The sequence below is a fragment of the Lagenorhynchus albirostris genome, chromosome 11, assembly GCF_949774975.1.
Source record: "Lagenorhynchus albirostris chromosome 11, mLagAlb1.1, whole genome shotgun sequence".
NCBI lineage: Eukaryota > Metazoa > Chordata > Mammalia > Artiodactyla > Delphinidae > Lagenorhynchus > Lagenorhynchus albirostris.
The window spans coordinates 25,595,688-25,622,124 of NC_083105.1; the positions used below are offsets into that span (position 1 = coordinate 25,595,688).

At 37.5% G+C, this 26,437-nt stretch overlaps 1 protein-coding gene across 2 annotated transcripts; it reads left to right on the forward strand.

Annotated features, from left to right (window-relative positions):
- The first annotated feature begins 231 nt into the window (after positions 1-231).
- Positions 232-26,154, forward strand: USP44 (ubiquitin specific peptidase 44). 2 transcript variants are annotated; one of them, XM_060164721.1, is made up of 6 exons: positions 232-288; positions 11,854-13,345; positions 16,547-16,742; positions 19,195-19,303; positions 23,347-23,552; positions 24,395-26,154. In XM_060164721.1, exons 2-6 carry the CDS (start codon positions 11,924-11,926, stop codon positions 24,589-24,591), a joined length of 2,130 nt encoding a protein of 709 aa, XP_060020704.1. In that variant the 5' UTR covers positions 232-288; positions 11,854-11,923; the 3' UTR covers positions 24,592-26,154. The 2 variants fall into 2 exon arrangements, with proteins under 2 accessions (XP_060020704.1, XP_060020705.1); XM_060164722.1 differs by lacking the exon at positions 24,395-26,154 and adding an exon at positions 19,452-19,500 and having other exon boundaries at positions 23,347-23,483.
- Positions 26,155-26,437: the final 283 nt, after the last annotated feature.

A 26,437-nucleotide genomic window follows, 5' to 3' on the forward strand; every position in this document is an offset into this window, starting at 1 on the left:
GGCGCCGGGGGACGTCCATCCCCGGACGCCCAGTCGGAGCCCGGGCGCGGGTTTCCCCCTCAGGCCGGCAACCCACGGGTCCGCAGTCGCCACGCAGCGCGGCCCGCCCCCTTGGGCCCTCCGAAGGCTTGTGAGGGGAGGGAGGCGGGGTCAGCCGCGGCGTCACCGCTGACGTAGCCGCCCGACCGGGCCGCCGCCGCCGCCGCTGCTGCTGTAGCCGCGGCACCGGGGAGCGGGGAAGGGGGGCGTGGGAGACGAGCGCTAAGATGGCCGCTCCGGCTCGGGCTGGTGAGTGTGCGTGAGAGGCGGCTGCGGCGGTTGGCGGAGCGAGGCTCCCTGCTGGAGCAGAGATGCGACGGGAGCCCCCAGGGCCGGGAGGCACTTAGCGGCGTTTTCCCGCCGCGCAGGGCGCAGGGGTCCTGAGGGAGGGAGAGGGGGCTGCCGACGGACTGAGGGGAGCGAGCCTAGGGGCGCGTGGAGGAGGAGGTGGCGGCAGCGGCGGCGGGTCCGGCGAATTTAGAATTGGCGCCTCTGGGAAGTTAAGATGGGTCGAGCGATGCCCTGGCGGGTGCCGGCACCTCATGAGTCCCCAGAGATGCTGCCAGGAGCGGCGTCCCCTGTGGCCAGGGGCACCGCGTAACCACCCTGCGCTCGGCTGGGGGCGGGGGACGAGTTGGGAGAAGGGGCAAAATTGGGGGACTTGAGGGGATGCAGAGGGGGAGTTGTGCCCCGACCCGCGTGCCGGAGCGTGGAGGAGGTGTAATCGCGAATCTGATCGCGTATCTGATGCGGGCTGGGGCGCTCTGTAGAGCTGACACTGTCGAGATAAAACCGCATCCTCCTCCTGGCTCTGAGTGCCGCCAAGTGATGCTCGAAGCGCCCCTGGGATGCTTTGGAAGGGCGGTTCTAGTCCTCCATTTAGAAGGAATGTCTTGCCTTCCCTCCATTGATCGGGTCCCGGCACTGCCAGCACCTGCTGCCACTTAGAGACACTTGGGATTTTTGAATACCAGCTTTCTAAACCATTCCCGCTGGCCTTCGGGGAAGGAATGCTAATAGGCTAAACTTATTTGGGGGGCATAAAGAAATGTGTCAGCATAGGGAGAAGAAAATGACTGCTCAAGTTTACGAAATAGTAGGACTCGTCCTCTCCCCCACCCCCGCAATAAAAAAGAAAGTGAAACGTGGTAATTGTTTCGACTTCAAGTTTGAGCTGTTGTAAATTCTACTGGTAACTGGATAATTTCTTGCAGTTTTAATTTTGGAAGTTAAAAAATAAGCAAGCCTTGAGAGAGCCGCTTTATCCTCAAACCCCCGCTCCCCATTTTTAAGCCTTGTCAGATCCTGCGAGTAACGGGGTTGTGAAATTAGCATAGAAATACGACTTTCAGGCCCTGCACTTGAATTCCTTATTATCTGTTAAGTAGCTGCCTGTGGGGTAAAAGTAGGGGGGTGGTAATGTTGGGCCTGGAATTCCATTTTGAGTTGTCTTTAAAACCAGCTTTAGGTATAAACAAGGAAAAAGAATTGGCTGTTCACTGTGATCAAATTAGGAAAGCCAAGCATAAGTTAAGCACATGTTTATAGAATATTTCATAATCACAGTGAGATTCAGTACTTAGTTGTCTTGAAAGACATGAACACTTTGTATTCTTGGAACCCTAATCTTTTTAACCTTAATTTAGTGTCTCAGGCCATTTGAAAGAGATTTAATACATTTTGTCTCATTTAGCCTCTCTCCCCCGAACTGCCATTTCTCTAGCTTTTTGTGTCCTAGCCATTAATTTTGCAATGGGTAGCAGATTTTTCATTCCAGTATTTATCATTGTAGACTATTCATATTGAAATTTAGACACATTCTGATATTGAACAGAGAGTTCAATACATATACATGGTAGAAAGTTGAAGTGTTTTGACTGGTTTGATTGTGCATAAGTCTTATTTTTCGTTGAAAACATTAATGTCCCACATTTTTTTTAAGCTTAAAAAAATTTAAGTGATTGGTGAATCCACGTTTAGTGTAATATACAATGATAAACTTTTTGGAATATTTAAAATGGGAAATCCGTTGAAGATTTGGGTTAAATGTTTGAAGTATATTGTTTCTACCCAATTGTCTTTACCCCCCTTTTTCACATATTTTTTTTCTTGCACTCCAAAAAGAAAGAAATAAGGTATCATATATACCTCTACCAAACTTTTCCTCTACACACTTGAATCTTACTGAGTGTTATAGCATTGGTAGTACATAAGAGGATTTTCTGCTTGTTGGATTGTTTGAAGGCAGAGTCTGATTGTATTTTATTTGTAACCCTAGCACCTGACTTACTGCTTAACATGGAGGAAAAACCTCTGTAAATGTTCGCTCAATTGGGTTTTTGGATCATACAGAAGTACAGGGAAAGGCAACATTTTGGCATCTTGGTAGCAGAAAAAAACATGCTTTGAAGTTTTTCTCCCTCCTGGCAATGTTAGCCAGAAGGAACATTGCCAGATTCTAATGGAGTTGTCTAGTTGAGGGAGATTAGAGAGAGGCTGAGAGCATGGGCTTAGGAGTCTAATCAAGATAGGAAATGTATGCCCAATCATTTCCTGAGTTCAGTAATGGGGACAGTTTTGCCATTAGGCCCTGCCCAAACAGGTGACAAGTAACTAAAATATAAAAGGATTCTACCAATACTGGCTTCTGACAAAGATTACTATAAGAAGTACAATTGATTTTTCATAGCACTTTCAGACATCATAAACACTTTATTATAAGAAATTCATTTTTAATGGAGTTTTACATGCCATAGAAAACTAATTTATAGTCCAAGAATATACTTGTTAGGCCAAGTCATATATGTACTAGAATAACAGTCTGGCCATTTCACACAAAGTATTTGAGCTCAATTTACTAGACCCATGGTAGAATGGTCAATCTTTTTATGAATGTTTCCCCTATTGTTATGAAGTTAGCTGCAGTGGGTTGATGTAATGATAAATATTTTGGAACAAAATTGCCTGTGAATGAAATACTTGTAAGTTGTGGTGGGTGAGGAAATCAAATAATCTGGCAGCAGAACTTGCTTTTCCTTAAATGGTCGGTACTAGATACAATCTCTGTGCCTCAGGAGAGGCATGCAAGACTTGAAGAAGGCCCAGGGAAAGAGTATCCTTTATTGTTTAATGAGTTTCAAGCAAGATCCGGGTAATTATAGATTCTAGATCTCTAGAGGAAGAAAGAATAACCAGAGCCTTTCTAAGGATAAAGGAAAGGAAATACATCATGATTGACAAGGAGAGGTGCCAAAACACATAATAGGCATAATAGCATACCTAAGACGGAGGAGAGGGATTTTGAGAGCCCATTGTGTTTATTCATTCAATAATTTGTTCATTCAAAAATATTGAATCCCTTTATATGTACCAGGCACTATGCTTGACCCTTGGCATTTTATAAACATCTCTTAAAAGAGAACGGGGTACTATGGTGGTTCCGTGAAATAAATGGAAAATTGAAAACTGCTTATAAGGAGTGGGTAAGGTTTGCCGTAATTACTGTGGATAGTTATTTTCATTCTTATCCAAATGCATGTAAGGATTGTGGTGGTTAGTAATTCCTAAGGCCTACTTCCTACTGAAATTGCCATTTCCTCCTATCTTTTATCATGGAAAATAACAAATCTTCGTACTTTTAATAGCTTCTAGAGGATCTGTTTAGGTTATTTGGTATTGTTAAAAGAAAATAAGTTTTGTTACAAAAATTATCTTTGTTAAATAAAGGTTCAACATATGCCATCCCTCTTGGGAAGTCTCGGGAGAATTTTCTTTAATGAGATAAAGATAGTTACTGTGACAATTTTATTTAAATATTCTACTTTATGCCCAGTGGTACATGTTTTTTTCTTCAATAAGTATGTAATTTATGTAAGTATTTATATAAAATGTGCATACCCATTTCCTATGAAACAAGAGTTCATATCCCAGTTATGAAATGTTTAAAAATTGAACTTATTCACCATGTGGTCATTGGTATATAAAAACATTTTAACAAAAGATGTGTGGGAAGTGGCTGGTCATAGATAAAAGTAGAAAAGTACATATTGTGCCACAATTTGAAAACTCTTACATGCCATGTTCAGGAGTTTGAATTTATCATGTGGTCTTATAAGAGTTTTAACAATCCTTTGATAGTTGTAAAAACTGTGCCTATAAGACACACTAGGCATTATATAAAATGTAAATCTTATATGATGATTATTTGACTAAGTATAAACTATGAAAGAGGGAAGTTTCTTAATAGAGCATGATGATGTTATATTAGTGACTATTCAGATTTTAAAATACTCTTTCTAGAAATGTATATTAGCCATTTCCCTCATTTTATGTCACTTTTTAAAATAGTAATGTAGTTTGGCTATTTTTGTGTTTGTTTTTCATGGTAACTTCCAGACTTCCATAAAAACATTTTTAATGAGAAAAATCTGAAAACTATGCTACTAATTGCACTGATTAGAAAATCTAAATTACTTTCATATAACTGATCTCTGGTACCTAACCTCTTGTAGTTTCTATGCTTTCTTTCTAAGTGTCTTCTAAAGAAACTGAGGTGGAAAGTGAGTGGTCACCTGAGAAGGATCATTATATTAAAGATAACTAAAAGTTTATAGTGGAATGTTCATTTTCGAAGTAAAAAATTAGTTACCCTTCTAATTTTTCAGTGATTCTTATAGCTTTTAGTAATACTTATATTTGGAGCACAAATATTTATTTAAAGGGTCACTACATGTCATACCAAAATTTAAAATACCCCAATTAGGGTTGGGGAAGTATTTCTCAGTCTGCTTTTGTGTAAGATCTATTTTGGGCGTCTGGAAGCACGTAGGATGGGACAAGACACATGGTAGGCTTCGTTTAAGAACAGAGGAAGTAGGATAATGACATCACAAACTATCAGGAAACTGCCTTAGCTGGGCAAAACGGCCACTTGGTTAAGAGGAGGGGACAGTTTTGGTCACTGGTGATCAATGACTTTCTATTCTTAACCACTGATTTAAAAGACACAAAGAAAACTGAAGTGGGCCTGCAGTTAATACTAGTTGACTGTGCCAAGAATTTGGTAGCCTGAAACAGTATGGCTATAGAACCTAGAGGATCTTCATAAAGCCCTTACCTTTTCTTACTAAGGAGATAAAAGATGCTTGAGTAGTCCCTCCCTTACCACAGGGAACCTACCCAGCAGGTAGTTGGCAGAGTAAGGATGTGCACACAGATAAACCCAAGAATTCACATTTGGCACAATTCAAGCCTTTTAGGAAGTTAGGAGAGAAGATTTTCTTAACTAGAAATACTTTATGAAGGAGTTGGGCCTTGGAGGATAGATAAAATTTTTTAAAGGTGGAAGTGAGGGAATGAGGAAGATGAGTTTAGGAAATGAACTGGAGATTATTCCTTTTGTCTGGAGTGCTCATGACAGAGGGGTAATAAGATGAGATGAAGAAGATAGGCTGGAATCTGGAGAATTTTGAAAGCACGACTGTCAAATGTAAAGTATTTTTTTATTGCAGTATTTGAAAAACTGCCGTTTAGTGATTTGTGACCAGCATTTTCTTTTTAAATGAAATAGAATAGGAAATATCAGAATACATTATTTTTATAAGGATTGTTTGTGAAACTTTTGCTCCAGGTATGTGTGTTACATGTATACACACATTCACTGGAACCTGATGTAAAGTTTCTAAAGGAGTCTTAGTCGAAGTTAGAAATCCACTGCTTTACTTGACTATGAGGAACAGAGGATTTTAAGTACAAGCATTAAAGGCTCAAAGCAAACTTGAAGATTAATTTGGCGGGATAGTACTATGAAGGAAAGCGAGAGTCCGGATGATGAGAGACCAGGTTGGAGGTTACTGCTGTGCTTCAGAATGATTTGTCCATAATGAGAATGATAGTTCTGGAAATGGAAAGGAATCAAGACTTGGGGAATGATAGCCCTGCTATATATGACAAATTGAATGTTCGCATGGAAAAGATGGGAGGGAGGAATCAAAAAAAAAGTGTAAGATTTGTAGCCTGGGTACTTGAATGATAATGCAGTATCTTTAATAAGAGAATATTGGAAAAGCTAATTCTGTGAAGGCAAGATGTATAGGTAAGCTGAGTTGAAGTGTGCCTGGCACTGGTTCAGAAGGGCTAGGTCTGAAGATAAAGACTTGGTAGATGGCTATCTACATCTGACCATTGAACCTCTGCTGGTAGAAAGGGTTCATTACAAGAAGAGGTTTGAAGAGCCATTAAAATAGATTCTACAGTCCTCACTGTGTGGTAAGTATAAGCAGTTTTGTGCTGTCGAACCGTAACAAGTTAAATATTTTACCTGTAATCTTATTTGATGTTTGTGTGGATATAAACCTTTGACTATAAATACCATATCTAATAAGATCTTATGTTTTATTTCTCTTCTAGTCATTTTAGCTTTCTATTTTATAATTGCTTTAATGGTATGCTAACTCTGTAAAATAATTAGGTTTCAACAAGTCAAATACAATTATTTTGTAAACTTTAGAGATTTGCTGAAGGGAATTGTAAAAATAAAGATGCTTGCTCATTTATATGGCATGAAAAGTTTGAGTAGCTTGAATGGTTTTCTTTGAACAAATTAAATTTTTTATTGTCTTTAAGCAGTGAAGAATGACAAAGTGAAGCTTTCAGAATATTTATAAATCCATCTGTATTTAAAGTAAAGATAGCATATCTGGTTTTTAAAAAAGCCATTTCGTAGCTGTTAAGTGAAATTTAAAGTGTGAAACTTTTTAAAAATATGAGAAAATGATATAGGTAATTTTAATCTTTATATATAGATTTCATTCAAAACATCTTGACTATTTGTATATTGCTATTATATATAGATACAGGTAATATTTTACCAGAATCTACATGGGGGGGTACAAAAATATTTTGTTAACTCTCTATAAAATGAATATACTGCCCCAAATCACTTATCCTATCTGCTGGAGCCAAACAGAGCTAATATATAGCTTCTCAGCAGTGGATTAGCAAATGAAAAGAAGTGCTCTGAACCCAGTAGAGGAAAATAGGAAGTGTCAAGAAGTACTCCCATCCCCCTTTCTTCTCTTCCAAGCTTGTAGATCTTTGTGTGACGAGGCCCCTTTGGGGTACGCTAGTAACTGTCTCCGAGCTGTGGCCAGGCTTTTAGATCTTTGTGTGACCAGGCCCCTTTGGGGTACTCTAGTAACTGTCTCCGAGCTGTGGCCAGGCTTTTAGATCTTTGTGTGACCAGGCCCCTTTGGGGTACTCTAGTAACTGTCTCCGAGCTGTGGCCAGGCTTTTAGATCTTTGTGTGACCAGGCCCCTTTGGGGTACTCTAGTAACTGTCTCCGAGCTGTGGCCAGGCTTTTAGATCTTTGTGTGACCAGGCCCCTTTGGGGTACTCTAGTAACTGTCTCCGAGCTGTGGCCAGGCTTTTAGATCTTTGTGTGACCAGGCCCCTTTGGGGTACTCTAGTAACTGTCTCCGAGCTGTGGCCAGGCTTTTAGATCTTTGTGTGACCAGGCCCCTTTGGGGTACTCTAGTAACTGTCTCCGAGCTGTGGCCAGGCTTTTAGATCTTTGTGTGACCAGGCCCCTTTGGGGTACTCTAGTAACTGTCTCCGAGCTGTGGCCAGGCTTTTAGATCTTTGTGTGACCAGGCCCCTTTGGGGTACGCTAGTAACTGTCTCTGAGCTGTGGCCAGGCTTTTAGATCTTTGTGTGACCAGGCCCCTTTGGGGTACTCTAGTAACTGTCTCCGAGCTGTGGCCAGGCTTTTAGATCTTTGTGTGACCAGGCCCCTTTGGGGTACGCTAGTAACTGTCTCTGAGCTGTGGCTCCAGGCAGCAGAGCAAACTGGAGGTCTCTGGTGGCAGCAGCCTGGCTCTCTAGCTCCTTCTTCATTCTTCCCTGCCCTTCGCTTGGTCGTCCACCCCCTACTGGTTTCTTTCATAAATAGACTGAGCAAGTGGGCCCCCTACTCTAAAATATTAATCTCATGATCTGTCATTCCACCATTCTGGTTTCACTTCTTTGGATTTTTAAAAAGATTTTATCTGAAAGATCGCCTTTTAAAATGCAAATACCCCTGGGAGAGGTCTGACCTTAGTCCTCAGCTAACATCTTAATTATCAGTTAGTACCTAAGTTTGCCTTAGTACACATTTGCCTGAGGAGAACCCCTGGCTAAAAGTGATAAAACTAGAGGGAAGCTAGCATTTATAATATTAATATTAATAGTAGTAGTAGTAATACTATTATTATTATTATTATTATTGGAAGGTAAGATGTACTAAGGGCCATATTATTAAGTGCCAGGAATTGTTGTAAGTGCTTTACAAATATAAATTTCCCTAATTCCCTCATCAACCCTATTGATGTTATTACTACTGTTATTTTACAGATAAGAAAACTGAGGTATGTGGAACATAAGTAATTGTCTATGTCACGTAATAAATGCAGCCGAGTGTTAGACTCAGGCATTTGGATTCCTTAGGTCTGTTTTGCTGTGAGACCTCTTCCCTGCTATATTGCCTCTCAGAGAGATGGCATCTGATCAACATTTCACCCTTTTTACAATTTTGCATCAAATGGAATTATGCTATTTGATTATAGGCCACTTCCTGTTGAAGGTCAGGGCCTTGCCATCATCTAAATAGATTTTTTAGTAACAACTGTAATGAAATAGGAAAATTCCTTATAACTAAGGGAATGTATTTGCAGGATATAGAGAAGAAGGAAGTAAAGAGACTAGTCTATAATCGAGCACTATCTTTCCTATTTAAAACTTATTTTGGGGAATTTAAAAATATGGATTAATAAAATAATTTGTAGTCCTAGTACCCCGAGATAACACACACACACACACACACGTATGTATATATGTATATATCACATGTATGTATATATACATATACACATACGTGTGTGTGTGTTTGTATTCTTTCTAGGTTTTTTTTCTTTTGAGCCTTATTTTCTGAATGTTCTGCAAGGTGTCAACTCATACCACCTCTTTAAAATTTTAGAATGAAATAATTTCCCTTGAGTATAAATAAACAGCATTTCCCACTTCATCTCTACGAGAAGTTGAATTAATAATTATTGTCTATGACTTGCCAGAAACAAATGTTTAACTAAATTATCTCTGTGTTCTTTGTATGATCCTTTTTAAGTAAAAGTAGATAGAAGAGAACCCTAGATTCTTCACTTAATCTCCATATTGAGTCAGTTCTTTCAACCAGTGTTTGGTCAGCACTAATCTACCTCTACTCCTGTCTTTGCTACAGCTTTAATTTCCTTGTAATATCTGGAGCAGTAGAGTCTCCTTTAATTACTCATCCCTCCTCTAGATCTGCCGTTCAGGTCCCTCTGTAACCTACATATCTGATTGTGTCATTCTCCTTTATAGAATTCTTCAGTGGCTTCTTATTGCTGGTATGCCCTGGAAGCAGGATTTGAGGATGACTGGGGCAGGGAATTCTCCAGGTCCCAAGTAGCAGTTTAAAAGGGGAGTTTGGGATGTATGCTTGTTCCAGATGGCCACATCCCTTGACTCTGCTGACTCCACATAATGAGGGCCAGGCAGGGGCCCTCTAACGTGTCAGGTCTGGGCCCTCATTGTCTGGGTCTAAAGGCAGAGTGTGCTGCTGCTGTGTGAACAGTAAACTTTTGGTGGCAGCAAGGATCAAAGCTGGTAGAACATTTAGGAGCCTAATTGCAGTAATCCACTTGATTGTGGCTTGGTCCAGGGTGGTAGCAGTAGAGATAATAAGTAGTCAGATTCTAGATATATTTTGAAGGTAGAGCCAAACATTCTTCCTAAAGGATTGATGTGGGGAGAGAGAAAGAGAGGAGACAAGTATGATTCCAAGATTATTAACCTCAGTACCTGGAAGGATTTAGGGTAATGGAGCATATTAATCACTGATGTCTTACTTTTGCCATTGCAGCTATTGTTGAATGCTGGTTCTAATAAAATACTATATTTGACCAGATTTTGGGCCTCAGGAAATTTTGAGGGAAGAGAAGTGAAGTGTGTGCAGTTGTGAGGGCTGGGGCTGGCAGTCTTAAATCTTTATTCAGGAAACCCTGTATTTAAGAGTTAAGAAATTGGTGGTGGGCAGGAGTATCTCTGATTGCTAGGAGATTTTACAAAAAAGAGGTGGGAAAACCCAAAAATCAACCTTACCTTTGCAGTTTTCTTAGGGCCTTGGGCAGCATCTGCAAGTAACATTGAAATTCATACTGTCTTGCTGTCCTAAAAAATGGAAAGCATTGATCATGCTACACACAATGTTGTGAGTGCTCTGTATCTAGGTCCTCAGCTGCAACATAAAATTTGTGTTCAATTTATGTTAAATCAATGAAGAAAATGTTTTGTGATTCCCTACTTTTTAACTAGATTTCGTTTCACTCTTTTTAGGTTCAGGTAGCAGATGTGTTTCTTTAACTGATAAAGGAACAAGTTTCTGGGTCAGAATCACATTTGTTTTATTATGTTAAGTTTCTTTGGTGTGTGGGGTTTTTTGTTTTTGTTTTTGTTTTTTTACGGTATGCGGGCCTCTCACTGTTGTGGCCTCTCCCGTTGCGGAGCACAGGCTCCGGACGCGCAGGCTCAGTGGCCATGGCTCATGGGCCCAGCCGCTCCGCGGCATGTGGGATCCTCCTGGACCGGGGCACGAACCCGTGTCCCCCGCATCAGCAGGCGGACTCTCAACCACTGCGCCACCAGGGAAGCCCTGTGGGTTTGTTTTTTGAAATAAGCTTCTAATTTCAGATAATGCTTAGCCTGCCAGAATGTAGAAGTTCATTATATTGCCACTCACTTCATATTTTTCCTCTTTTTTCTTAATTTGCTTATACATCCTTGCACATTCCTGAGAGTCTATTCAAATACAAAGACAGAATGGGAGAATGCTTTTCTCTTTCCTTAAGGCAAACTGTCAAGTCTATCAAATCAGAGTCTATCGTTACAGAGCCATGAATTAAAGGTCATTATTGATTTACTAGTGGAAAGCCAAATTTTAAATGGTAGTTAATTAGACTATTTAGTATTTTTATTTAGTATCATTTAAATAAATAGAATGTAATATTGATTTGTTCACTATAGCTATGTGTAGATATTTATTGTTTACTGAGCATTTATATATCTCACAAAATATCTGAGCATACTATGTGCCAGATATTTTGTTATCTCAGTCCTTTAACAATTCTGTGAAGGTGGTATGATTTTCCCTGTTTTACAGATGAAGTTTAGAGAAGTTAGAATATTTGATCAAATCAGACATATAAACAGTGTGTGGCAGAGGTAGCTTCAAACCTAAGTGCTTCTACTTCAAAACCCATGCTTTTAACTATGATTATATTTTAGTAACTCCACTTAGGGCTCTCAGAATATAGACACTAATGAGATGTATTTGGGTCTTGCCAGTCCCAATTTTTAAGAAAATGAATATTTTTGTAAACTGCCTTCAGACTATTGGATAAAAGGGGATGTGAAAAGGGATTGCTACCCATTCTTTACCAGTAGATGGTGGCATAAAATTAAAAACAAAGTTTTTAAAAGGAACCATCAGAGAAAGTTAGGTGATGTGTGTGTGCTTTCAGAGCAAGGTGGATGAAAGATTAGTGAAGTCTAGAGTAAATGAAAAGTGAGAACTGCCTATGGTATTATGACAGGCAGCCCAAGTACTGGGAGCAGAGAGAGCAATTTTATTAAATTATTCCTGGAAAAATAAAATAATTCCTGGAAAAAATACCTTGTGAAAAAGAAAAATATTGGCTTTTTGTTTTTCTTTTATTAAAAATTGACATTGTTCTGCTTAGTTTTCAGATGCTTCAAATGTTATGAACAGAGACTTGTTTGGATTATGTGTTTCTCAGCTAGACTAAATAAATGCTAACAATGGATAAGTGCAAACACATTGGGCAGTTGCGGCTTGCTCAAGACCATTCCATCCTCAACCCTCAGAAATGGCATTGTGTGGACTGCAATACAACTGAGTCTATTTGGGCTTGCCTTAGCTGTTCCCATGTGGCCTGTGGAAGATATATTGAAGAACATGCACTCAGGCACTTTCAAGAAAGCAGTCATCCTGTTGCATTGGAGGTGAACGAGATGTATGTTTTTTGTTACCTTTGTGATGATTATGTTCTTAATGATAATGCAATTGGAGACCTGAAGTTACTACGAAGTACATTAAGTGCAATCAAAAGTCAGAATTATCACTGCACCACTCGTAGTGGAAGGGTTTTACGGTCTGTGGGTACAAGTGATGATTCTTATTTCTTACATGATGGCACCCAATCTCTGCTTCAAAATGAAGATCAAATGTATACTGCTCTTTGGCACAGGAGAAGGATACTAATGGGTAAAATCTTTCGAACTTGGTTTGAACAGTCACCCACTGGAAGAAGAAGGCAAGAACAATTTCAGGAAAAAATAGCAAAAAGAGAAGTGAAGAAAAGACGGCAAGAATTAGAGTATCAAGTTAAAGCAGAATTGGAAAGTATGCCTCCAAGAAAGAGTTTACGTTTGCAAGGTCTAGCTGAGTCCACCACAGTAGAAATAGTTCCTGTTCAAGTACCACTGCAAGCCTCAGCATCACCAGCAAAAGATAAAGTAGTATCTACCTCAGAAGATGTAAGACTAAAAGAAGCCAGTGACTCCTCTGTTAAACGAAGACCAATAGTAACTCCTGGTGTAACAGGATTGAGAAATTTGGGAAATACTTGCTATATGAATTCTGTTCTTCAAGTGTTAAGTCATTTACTTATTTTTCGACAATGTTTTTTAAAACTTGATCTGAACCAATGGCTAGCTGTGACAGCTAGTGATAAAACAAGATCATCTCATAAGCATCCTCCAATCACAGATACAGTATATCAAATGAATGAATGCCAAGAAAAAGAAACATGCTCTGTTCGCTCCAGACATCCAAGTTTATCATCAGGACTAAGCGGTGGAGCATCAAAGAGTAGAAAGATGGAACTTATTCAGCCAAGGGAGCCAAGTTCACAATACATTTCTCTCTGTCATGAATTGCATACTTTGTTCCAAGTCATGTGGTCTGGAAAGTGGGCCTTGGTCTCACCATTTGCTATGCTACACTCAGTATGGAGACTAATTCCTGCTTTTCGTGGTTATGCCCAACAAGATGCTCAGGAATTTCTTTGTGAGCTTTTGGATAAAATACAACATGAACTAGAGACAACTGGTACCAGGTTACCAGCTCTTATCCCCACTTCTCAAAGGAAACTTATCAAGCAGGTTCTGAATGTTGTAAATAACATCTTTCATGGACAACTTCTTAGTCAGGTATGGATTTTTAAAAATCTTATTTTCATCTTGGGGAATTCATAAAGTGAAGCCTAAAAAAATGCATATTCTCTGTATATCGAGTATGTTAGCACTAGTACTGTTGTCAGGTCAAAATTGGTCACTTTTACAATGTATGAAGAAGTCAGCTCACTCTTATAGTTGCTTCCTTCATGAATCATTGGAAGTAGTTTTACATCCATGGTATATTAAAGCTTTTTGATGGGGAGAGGGAATCAGGAAACAGAGCTTCTTAGGTTAATGATATTGCATTCGTTCTCTGAGGGATTGAGAAGAGTTTAATCCCACAAGGAACAGATTTGAAGATACTTTTTTTGCGATACGCAGGCCTCTCACTGTTGTGGCCTCTCCCGTTGCGGAGCACAGGCTCCGGACGCGCAGGCTCAGCGGCCATGGCTCACGGGCTCAGCCGCTCCGCGGCACGTGGGATCTTCCCAGACCGGGGCACGAACCCGTGTCCCCTGCATCGGCAGGCGGACTCTCAACCACTGCGCCACCAGGGAAGCCCTGAAGATACTTTTGTACTGGGAATGGATTTGGTGTACACTTGAGAAATTTCAGGGACCAAGGAGTAGCCCTGGAGGATTTCCTATAGAACCAAAGGGGGCAAGGTTTGAAAACTTTTAACAAGTAGGTAGCAAAATTTTAAGGTAAATAAATGTGATTTCATCTAGAAAGATCCTAAATGGTTTTCCTTTATTTTAATTACACCCGCAAAAATTTCCCTGTGAAAGTCAGAAAACCAGAATCTTCCATCTAATTAATGATTCTCTAGAATGAGTGGACTTGTTGGTAGACTATTACTAGACATCGGCTCTCTACTTTTCCAGAGCATAGAGCTTTAAAAAAAGTTTATTCAAAATTGAGTTATTTGTAGTGAAGTGGATGGACCTGGAGTCTGTCATACAGAGTGAAGTAAGTCAATATGCGTATGGCTGATACGCTTTGTTGTGCAACAGAAACTAACACAGTATTGTGAAGTAATTATACTCCAATAAAGATCTATTAAAAAGTTTATTTGCAAGAGGGATGAGATATGGGGATATATGTATATGTATAGCTGATTCACTTTGTTATAAAGCAGAAACTAACACACCATTTTATAGCAATTATATTCCAATAAAGATGTTAAAAAAAAAAGTTTATTTTTTAACTGAGGCAATTAGGCCCCTATACACATGCTTCTGTTCCTCAGTTCAACTTTCATGGTAATAATACCACCTTTTGTTTTTATAGCATACTTTTCTGGAATGTAGTTTAAATATTTCAAATGTATTTCTTAGGGAATATCTATGAAGTTTATTTCCCTTCATATTTCAGAAATGTATAGATTCTACATTGTGTCAATTAGCACATAAGAGTTGTGCTTCTTGTGTTGCATGCAATTTTATTTTTCCACCATCTTTCTCTGTCATTTTAAACTTTTTATGCAAAAGTTAAAATACACAATTATAAAGAAAATAATATATACCATATAGAAAATCTATATGGTATAGTAAATCTATGTAGAAGAAAAATCATCCCTTAGTACTATAACTCCACATAACCCACACATAAAACTATTAATATTTTGGTATATTTCCATCTAGGCTTTTTTTTTTCTTCTGAATATTTATACATATTTTTCCCGCTAATTGTATGGTCATGTTGAATTTACCTGCTTTTTTTCACTTTTTCATTTAATAATGTAAGGATTTTTCATAGTCATCAAAATATTTGATCATTCTTTTCACAACATTTCAGTGTCCATCATATGTATATACCATAATTTATTTAATCATTTCCATATTGTTGACTTGTAAACTGTTTCCAGACATCATTATAATGTCACGATCAATTAATACAGTTTTTCTAATGATTTCCTTAGGACAGAGTCCTAGAAGTAGAATTACTTTGTCAAAGATTAGGACTTTTGATACTTGGCTGCAAATTTCTTTCCAGAAAGTTGCCATTTTATATTTTGAATAGTGCGAGAGGGGTTATGTGCTTGTTTTTTCCTTTATGGATGAATTTTGAAATTAATAAAAATTGTTGTGCTAGCATTTTGCTTTCTTCGTTTCAATGTGTAATAAACACTTAGGAAACTGGTCATCTCAGGAGATTCAGAGGTTGGAATGCCCCGCCCCGCCCCACCCCCACACCAAATTCAAGAAACTGTTCTCAAAAGGTCAGACCATGGTCCTAGTGAGTCCCCAAACTAAACACCAGGAGTATTATTTTCTTTGTGTCATTGTGTTAAATCTAAAATCTACATTAAAATTGGCCTCTTTATTTTTGTTTGTTCCAGGAATATAGCTTTTATGAAAGAGTTTAGTGATATTTCGTATCACGTGTGGATTTTTAGATCTACAGAGTCTGTCTTCAGTTATGGGCAGTGTTTGTTGGCATTAAATCCTGCTGAATGCTTTACTGAAATTATTATTCTTTCCTTTTCCAGTTACTCTGTTTCCTACATAAGTTGTTAGAAAGGCCTCATATTCTATATGGTTCCTATATTTTGATGAGGATTTTAATGTAGTGATGTTTGCTTTAAGTGGGAGTATTTATATTATATGTATAATATTTATATTATATGTATATTTATGTTATATGTACTATCCTTTGAAATTATTAGTTGGTAGGGCTTCAAAATATATACTAAATATACCATATATAAAAATATACTATATTTTAAAATCTGTATATAAAAATATACTAGTAGTATTTTACTTGTATCATGGTTAAGAGGTTATAGGGATTTGGGGAGAGAAAATCAATCAGTGAAAGATGAGGAAGGAAAAGGGGCAAAGAACCTCAAGTCTAATAATCTAAACACATTAAATTAAATTTATATAAATATATATCATATATATTATATATGTATAGACGCACATACACACACACATATATATACACACAATGGGTATATAACTGAGTCCATGGTTTGGTTTTCTACTAAATTCAGACTTGACTAATGCCGTTGGAGCTTTTCGAATGCCTAGTAGTTAAAGCCCATCAATGCATGATGGGTTTACGGAAGAAAAAAATTATTCCCTGAAAATAATATAAAACAGATTATTCAGAATTCTGATAGTGCATCTTCAGAAGAAGAGCTAATTTACTGGCAGTGGCTTCTAGTGAAAGGAATAAATATTTTGACAGAAGGATTGTAATCTGAGAAACTAATATTTTTATTTGCAGGTTACATGTCTTGCATGTGACAACAAATCAAACACCATAGAACCTTTCTGGGACTTGTCACTGGAATTTCCAGAAAGATACCAATGCAGTGGAAAAGATATTGCTTCCCAGCCATGTCTGGTTACTGAAATGTTGGCCAAATTCACAGAAACCGAAGCTTTAGAAGGAAAAATCTACATATGTGACCAGTGCAATTGTAAGTAGAAGCTGTATATTCTCTTTGCTTTTCTAAGGTTAGCAAAGAGAAACACAAATGAAGGAAGCTGGAATAAATTCCTTTAGTAGCAGGTATAGAAATAAACTGTTAGTTTATCAAAAGAAACTTGGCTGGATAGTTCTACTTTTTAATTGGCATTTGTGAACTATGTGTTTGTTTTCCCTTATTGATGACATTAAAAATGTTTTGATCCTATAGTAAATTATAGAAAGAATTCGTAAAATAAGATTTAAATTTAATATGTGAGGGCAGAATAAAGTAGCAAATGGGAATAGTAAAAGGTAACCATGTTATTTAGTACTGAGTGAAATGTTTGCTTTATGAGTCTTTTTGCTACATATCAAAACATTGATATATAGATAATGTGTGTGTGTGTGTGTGTGTGTGTGTGTGTGTGTGTGTGTGTGTCTGCGTACTTATATAATAGGAAATAAGACATATAGTTGGACTGCTGCTATGGACTTTGGCTTCATAAAAACAAAAATTTATTCAAAAACCATCTACTGACTGTCTCTTCTATATTAGTAATTGTTCTAGTTGCTGTGGATAGACGTAAGACACTTTCAAGATGTTCACATACCTAATGGAGGAAACAGACAATTAAGATCTACTATGATAAGCTCTCTGATAGAGGCGAGCATAGGAACCCAGCACTGGGGGATGAAATAGCCATTTCAATTAAAGAAGCATCATCCTCCAGGCAACGGTATACGAAACTACATCGGATCTTCTGTGTCTTTATCCAGTTTCTTTATCTCTGTCGATGTGTACATGGCATTTTAGTGTTTATACTTTATATTTGCAGATATTCTCCTTAAGCTCCATGTCTGAAAAAATGATTCTAGGGCTTTAGATACTAAACTTATAAGGTAAATATAAAAGAAACATGGCTGTTCCAGCATTGAAAAAATGGCACATCAGTTGATCGTATTCTAGAACAACTTATACTAACATTGTTTTCTGTGTGCTGCCTAATATAAAATCTGTTAATTTATAGGAGCCTAAGATTTATAAGGTTAAAAGAAAATAAACCTTTATCAGATTTGTTAGTGAAGTGTTTTTTTTCTTGGACATAAATGTGAATGGTCCTAGATGCTTCCATCACCAAATCTGGGAGTAGAAAGATATGAATAAATGCAGAATATGGCTTTATAACATGTTTGTGTGTGTCTCCTCGGTCCACCAAATAAGGGCCTAAAAGAGCTGCCTTAATTTAATACATAATGTCAAATGTTTAAAATTATAATTCAAGGAGTTAACATCGTTTGTGTAGCTACACTTGGACCATATATTTCTGGATGACAATCCAAAGGTAGGTCTTTGACATTCAGCAGCAGCCTGATACCTGGATCTCAGGGGCATAGACCTGGAGGAAAGGCTTCTGGTAGCAAGAGGAGATGGGTTAGAGGACAGCCTCATGGTGGACTGATTCTACTTCCTACATAAGAAGCAGCTGCTGCTACGGCTGGAGTCGCAGTTGTTGTACAAGTTGAAGAATAGCTCCTGGACATCAAGAGCAAATTTTGGTAGCCAATGGCCCAGCCAGGACAAGGTCCATAGGTGGACCTCTAGAGAAGCAGGGGGGTAAACAAAAAGAATCCTCAGTTCCACTTGTTTAAGATTTGGTACTAAAATAGCAAGATACTGAGGGAGACCTCAGATGCTGAGCTAGTAAAGGCTTGCTTTCTTGGGCAGTGCTGGGGTGGATCCCCAGGAAGCAGGGATGGGTGTTCTTGGAAGGAAGGTCCCATGCCCCGGGGATCCTGATTAGCCTCAAGAAATGAACTGACCATGAAACTTTTTAATTAGACTCAGAGTATATTCAAGTATGTTTAGGGAGAGTTTTAACTTTTCCTGTTAGTTGGCATGGCCAAATCCATTTAAAAATATTATAGCACAGTATCATTCTGTTGCCTTATTTTCAGGATTATATTAAATCATGTACAGTATATATGGGGGATTGGTTCCAGGAGCGCCCACTTTTATACCAAAATCTACCGATGCTCAAATTCCATAGTAGGTCATCTATATCTGCAGATTTCACATCAGCGGATTCAACCAACTGCAGATGTAAATTTCGATCCATGGTTGAATCTGTGCATGTGAAACCTGCAGAGGGCCAACTGTACATGTATTGAAAAAAATAATAATCTGCATGTAAGTGGACCCGTGTAATCCAAGCCTTTATTGTTCAAGAGTCAATGTGCTTATTTGTTTACATGTCTGTATACCTTGACTAGCTCATAAGTTTTGTGTGTTTACATGATTCTAAGTGTCTTGAGGGCAAGGCCATGCCTTTATCTCTAACACAGTAAAATGCCTGTAATGCAGTAGATGTTTAATTGATAATGCATGTCTGAATTATTTTGAGTTTACTCAGCTTTTCCTTGTATCCTTAAATTTGCATCTCATTCTGTCTTTAATATCACAGCAAAGCGTAGAAGGTTTTCCTCAAAACCAGTTGTACTCACAGAAGCCCAGAAACAGCTTATGATTTGCCACCTACCTCAGGTTCTCAGACTACATCTCAAACGATTCAGGTTAGTAGTAGAATAAATTTTAATACTTGGCTAGATGACTTATCTACTTGTTTTTTTTTTTTTTAAGGGAAAAAAATTCTGTCATTGTCTCTAGCCCTAATCATAGACACCATGTTCAGTAACTCTCCTTGATTATCTTCCCTTGCAGAATGTATTGCTGACCCCTCGCATTTCGGTCTGCTAGTATCATTCTCCTTGTAAGTCTCTGCTTATAGTGTTTAATATTCAGCATATTTTAGGTATAAAATTTTTAAGATTTAAAAAAAAAATTTTAAGATTTAAATCTATAACTTGAGAGTATTTGATTTGAGAGTATACAGCATATTTTAGGTATAAAATTTTTAAAATTTAAATCTATAACTTGAGAGTATTTGACCCAATTGCTTCATGCTTGGAAAATATTTGAACAATGGTATAGCAGTTCAGTTCCAAGCAGTTAAAAACAAAAACAAAAAGCTTCAGTTTTCAGAAATATATTTAGATAAATTAGTTGGCAAATCTGTTGGTTAATCAAAGCATATGGATTCATACCTTGTAATAACCATGTTAACTTGAGAGTTTATTTTTCTCTTAAGAAATGAGAAGTTACTTTATGTGCTATGATTTGGAAACTATTGAGATCATGTTTCTTGTACATATTAGTTGTTGCCAGTTTCTTTCTTTTTTAAATTAAAGGAATACATGTTAAAAAAAAATTCAAACATTACAGAAGGTAATGTAAAAGCCCAAACTAAAAGTACCTCTTTCTCTCAGTCCCACTTCCCAGAGATAATCACTGTTAATGGAAATAATTGACTAAAGTTATTTATTTAAGCTGTTAAAAGTACAGTCAGCAGATACCATGTGAGTGCTTTTTAATGCCAGATGTTGTTTCATATTCTTTGGGGAATATAAGGTTGGATTCTTTTCTCAACAAGATTATAATCAGGCATGCACAGAAATAATGGTGAAGTAGAAATACCAAGTATCACAAACTGTATACAAAATGATTTATCAGCGCCTTGGAGGAGGGAGTTAGGCAAAATCTAAACATTCCCAAAGCCTCTCTAATGGCATAGAGGACTTTGTATAATTTAAATCTCAGTTCATATTTCATCTCTTTAGAGGACTTCCCTGACCATCCTATTTAAAAGTAGCACCACCCAACCTTCAGTGTCACGTTACCTACCCTATTTTTGCTTCATGGCAAAAACCACTATCTGCAATAGTTTATTATTTCTCTCCCCACGAACAGAAACTCAGTAATGACATGGATCTTGTCTTTTTCATTCCTATATTCCAAAGCCTAGAACTGAGTACATAGTAGATGCCCCAAAATATTAAGTGAATGAATGGGGTGTATACAGGAGGAGGACTTTAGCCTGAGAGCAACCTGAACAAAGGTATGAAGGAAGGAAAGGGTATATAACAAAAGTTTAGTGAAAAGTCTGGTGAGACCTGCCATGGTGTGTAAAATCAAGTGGAATGAAAACAGGAAGATTGTTAGGAGGTGAATATTGTTCAGGGCCAGGTAGCATGGAGAGGTGAGAACATATAAGATTCCATAAAGACAGCATTGAAAGGACTTAAATTTATGGTACTTAAATTGGTACTTAATTGGCTACTATAAATTGTTGAAGAACCTCCTGTTCTTCATAATTGACTCTTTAATCTGCCATTTAAAGCTCACCTTAATTTAAACCTATTTGACCCCCTTCCATCTTCTGCCCAAAACATTTTTGACGCTTCATGCCATATTTCTGATTCAGAGACCATTTTTATGCAGCCATTACCACCACATTTATCTCTTTCCTTTCTCTTCATCTATTCAAAAAGTACTATTGTATTTGCCAGTGTATACAATACATAGGGTATGTAAGATAAAAGGGAGAATGGGATTGGGGAGGGGCGCCCAAGAGCTTTTAAAAAGCATAAGAAACATTTCTAATACCTTAGAAGTTCCGATGTGTGTGCCTCCTAGTCCTATTCCTGCACCCTCTCAGAAGTAAACCATTATGAATTTTGGATATAGTGTTATCTTTTTCTTTATCATTTTACTGTATTTTTATCAGCAGAAAATAATGGGTACCCACCTATTGATAGAAATGAATTTTTTTTCTTTAATTTTTATTTTATATTGGAGTATAGTTGATTTACAATGTTGTGCTAGTTTTAGGTGTACAGCAAAGTGATTCAGTTATACATACACATATATCTATTGTTTTTCAGATTCTTTTCCCACATAGGTTATTACAGAGTATTGAGTAGAGTTCCCTGTGCTATATAGTAGGTCCTTGTTGATTATCTATTTTATATATAGTGGTGTGTATAGGTTAATCCCAACCTCCTAATTTCTCCCTCCCCCATATCTTTCCCCTTTGGTAACAATAAGTTTGTTTTCAAAGTCTGTGAGTCTGTTTCTCTTTTGTAAATAAGTTCATTTGTATCATTTTAGATTCCACATGTAAGTGATGTCATATGATATTTGTCTTTCTCTGACTTCACTTAGTATGATGATCTCTAGGTCCATCCATGTTGCTGCAAATGGCAGAAATGAATATTTTCTAATTAGATAACTTTTAGCATAATTAAATAATTTAAGGTTTGAATTTTATGGTAAAATAAAAGGGAGATAAAGTGAGAATGACAGGAACTTAGGTTAAGCAAGTCCCATTATTTTCCATGCTTGGTCTTCCATCTTTACTAAGATTAAAGGTACACTGGATACAGGATTTTTTTATACATTTAATAGGGAAAGATTGGGATATGACTTCTAGTCCAGCAGATGACATAATTTGCAAGTCTCACGTGACTTTAGTTCCATACCACATTTTACATCATACTAATAAGCATTTTCACATTTTTTTCCTTCATAAAACCTGTCTATATGCCCTTCTCCCTTCTCTACCTCCTGCTGTCTTAACCTCATGTTTTAATACTTTTTTAAAAAATTTATTTATTTTTGGCTGCATTGGGTCTTTGTTGCTGCGCACAGGCTTTCTCTAGTTGTGGCGAGAGGGGACTACTCTTCGTTGCGGTGCACGGGCTTCTCATTGTGGTGGCTTCTCTTGTTGCGGAGCACGGGCTCTAGGTGCGCGGGCTTCAGTAGTTGTGGCACGTGGGCTCAGTAGTTGTGGTTTGCGGGCTCTAGAGCGCAGGCTCAGTAGTTGTGGCACATGGGCTTAGTTGCTCTGCAGCATGTGGGATCTGCCCTGATCAGGGCTCAAACCCGTGTCCCCTGCATTGGCAGGCAGATTCTTAACCCCTGTGCCACCAGGGAAGCCCCAATACTTTAATACTATATTTTCATCTGTCTCTCTTTTGTCTCTGCACCATAACACCCCAAGTTGGATTATAATCTCTTGAAAGAACTAACATATATTACATTATTTTTCTCCTGTAGCACCAATTCATACTATGCATAAGATGCAAATATTGCTTTACATGCATAGACCCCCGTACTGGGAAGCATGACCAACAGATTGAGAAACTGACAGTATAGGGACATTATTTGAGTTTTGTCACTAACAGGTGTTATACTGATTTACACACAGGGAAGGGTCACAGTTTCTATTTTTTTAGTATGAAGAGCTCTGAAATGTTCTGAGGAATTAGAGGTGCCCTGTTTTGTTTTTTCTCCACCCCTGGCCAAGAAAGGTCCAGGTTATGTCTCCCAGGAACAAACTCTAGGTTCTGGAACATCCTCCTCAAAGTATGGACAAGACAGTAAGAATTAAAAACCCTTTGGTGTGTTGAATTTCTCTCTTCAAAGGGGGAAAATGCCATAGTGCCATATTTTTCTGAAAGTTAATTTTCTTCCTATACTGTCATCTAATTACAGAAGCCAAATAATTTATTTTACAACCTGACTGTACCTGTTTGGTAAATAAGCCTACATTCCTCTATTTATAGCCAACTTTAGCATTGAAAGGATTTTCTGTTTACACTATTTATTATATATGGTTGTACTCTACGCTGAGGCCTTCTATTATTATGAGTTTGGACCTAGTACGTGGTTATTTTCCCTTGATTTTGTTGATAATTTTACCCTGATTTGTTCGTAGGTGGTCAGGACATAATAACCGAGAGAAGATTGGTGTTCATGTTGGCTTTGAAGAAATCTTAAACATGGAGCCCTATTGCTGCAGGGAATCCCTGAAATCCCTCAGACCAGAATGTTTTATCTATGATTTATCTGCTGTAGTAATGCACCACGGGAAAGGATTTGGCTCAGGACACTACACTGCCTACTGTTATAATTCCGAAGGAGGTAGAGACGAGAAAAAGTGTTTTATCTTGGGTTAGACTTTTGGAAGCCAGAGTTCAGGCTTTCAGGGTTTCTAAACTGACCACTAAGTAATCTTAAGCAAAGCCACTTGACCTCTGTTTTCTTTCAAGAAGAATGCTTCTGCAGTATTGTTCATAAAAAACAGGGGGTTTTGTGCAGAAAATGGGATATTTTATGCAGGATTGTGGTAGTTTTGACTTATAAGAGCTGAAGGGATAAAATAGTAAGGATGGTCTCAGTAATTAAAGGTCAGAGAGTGGTAAAGGCACACTTCCAAAAGTAGATCCTCTGTTTTAACTGGTTTAATTCAGTTACTTTCGTTAAAGAACAAAGCATCTAACGAACTGGCAGATCACAGATATTTGGAACAAACTTTGAGTTCAAGTTCTAACATATAAAACTTTTACTTAATGCCTCCATGAACCTTAGAAAAAAGAGGTATGGACAAAAGGCCCCAAATAACCCATGAAGGCAATTAATTTAACACTACCATGAGTTGTACACTATTTGCTTTACAGTATAATTACCAGCAAAGCATGAACTGGTAAGATTATACCAGGAATTAAAGCTAGTGTCAAGTGAACCAATCGGTCAGATTCTGTAACTTCAAATTACTTCTAGGATAAAGGTAGATAATTCCAGAGTAACATACTGCCCAAGCTGTATTTCTAATTAAAAGAAATAAATTGGCTAGACTATTATTTTCCCTTTGAAAAAAGCTTAGCTCTCACTGAAACTGTCTTTAAATCCATGTTTTCATTTATACTAGAAACTTCTAAAGTTCCTTTGTAAACATTAAGATGTATTTCTGTGCTTCACTCTAGGGTTCTGGGTACACTGCAATGATTCCAAGCTAAGCATGTGCACTATGGATGAAGTATGCAAGGCCCAAGCTTATATCTTGTTTTATACCCAGCGAGTTACTGAGAATGGACATTCTAAACTCTTGCCTCCAGAACTCCTGTCTGGTAGCCAACATCCCAGTGAAGCTGATGCCTCTTCTAATGAAATCCTTAGCTGATCCAAAGACAGTGGGGCTTTCTTCTTGTGATTTGTATATATACTTTTTAAAGGGCTGACTTAATTTTGAGCTTCATTGTTTTTATTTTTACTTACTAATCAGTGCACACTATGTTTACATATTTTGTATCTAACTACAACAAATCTCTTTTTTACAGAGGAAGTTAGCGTAAGTATATGTGTATCAATGTCAGCAGGTAACTAAACGTTTTTCAAGTACTTGGGAGTTTTAAACTTTTAGTGTTTACCTCAGACTGGTGTTACCTCTTTTATATTTCGATGTCTTAATTGGCTCAGATCATGAATTTGTGCAATCTTCTACTGAAGAAGTTCAGGTGGCATCATTTTATACATTTCTTATTTATCTTTTATAGCTATTTTCTATACAAATTCTTATCAGACAGAATATTAGACTTTTTTCACTAATAGTCTTACCAAAAAAAAAAAAGGCATTTCTTTCAGATTTGTATACTGAAGTCACCTTTGCCCTCTAAAGGGAGTTAAACTACTACAAAGTGAAATATCAAGGTACCACTTAAATACTCACTGATCACACTCATTAATATTCCTGAGGCTTTGTGTGTTACAGGGCTCAGAACAGACATTATTTTGGTTATTGGAACTTCCTTTTTTCAAAAATTTATTAAGTTTTAATAATTGTTCTTTATTTGGCATAGTCAAACTGTATACAAATGAAGATGACAGCTTTATAAATAGCATGTTTAAATGACTTCAGTACTATGGACATGAAAACAATGCTGGCCAAGATTTATAATGATTGTCTGGCAGTAAATAGGTTTGTCCAGATTCTAATAAAGCAGTCATAAAAAAACTGAATGTAGCAAACAGTATATTATGATATAATACAAGTACAGTTCAACTTGGATATGAGTTCATTTTATATATTTAACATTAGATCTCTTAAAGCTTTGTACTATATTGTATCTTGAAATTTTTAGTTTAAAGGGATAAAAATAAGTCGAGGAGAAAAAATTGCATAGGACACACAAGATATTGGCATCTGGGCAAAATATTCAGTATCTCATTTTTCTAAATAACTAAAGCCTGGATTAAGTTACTCTTGCTAGGATTATGTGAATACTAAGAGCCTCTTAGATATTCAAACACTGGGCCCTTTTTTAAAATTAAAAAAAATTACACTTGCATTTTATTAAAAATATAGTATGTAATACTCTTTGCTCTTCCCTAACAACCTTATTAGATCTCTTTAAAGTCCTACAGCTGCTAATTTAATTTTATTCAGAAAGGTGAGAATCCATTAACCTCTATAGAAGAGCTATGTAATATCTTAGCTAAGTGTTAACCACTGAAAGATGATTTATCTTTTTTCTCAAGTGGGTTTTGCTTGCAGGTTGAAATCATTTCAGGCAGCTGATCGTGAAGTACAATGAGAATTTATCACTGAACAAATCATTCATGCCAAAACTACAGCTCGAGTATTAAATGGCTAAGGTTTAAAATCATTCATCTATTAAATACCTATGCAAGTTGTTACCTCAACTGTTAACATTATTATACCTCATTAAAGATTTACTGTGGTCAAGATACCTGAGTCTAGCGTTTCTTAATGTCAAGGATTACTTTATACTTAAACTGCTACACTTTTTAGTACCTAGTTTTAGTGGAACAGTTAAAAAACAACTCTGGAAGCTATGTTGTTTACAATGGTATAGTTGCTTGTTTCAGTACTTACTTCAATGTAAATACATACGAGAAAGTAGTAAGTGACTTAGCCCTTTACTTTTTAAATCCTTAAAACTAAAACCTATGGGGAGGCTCTGTGTTTCTGAAGTCGAGGAAGGGGGTACATGGGAACTCTGTACTTT

Excerpts from the sequence above, each read along its gene's own strand:
- USP44 (XM_060164721.1), top strand. The coding sequence starts at position 11,924 with ATGCTAACAATGGATAAGTGCAAACACATTGGGCAGTTGCGGCTTGCT. Across the intron at positions 16,743-19,194 it reads CATATGTGACCAGTGCAATT|CAAAGCGTAGAAGGTTTTCC; the intron begins GTAAGTAGAAGC and ends TTAATATCACAG. Across the intron at positions 19,304-23,346 it reads CTACATCTCAAACGATTCAG|GTGGTCAGGACATAATAACC; the intron begins GTTAGTAGTAGA and ends ATTTGTTCGTAG.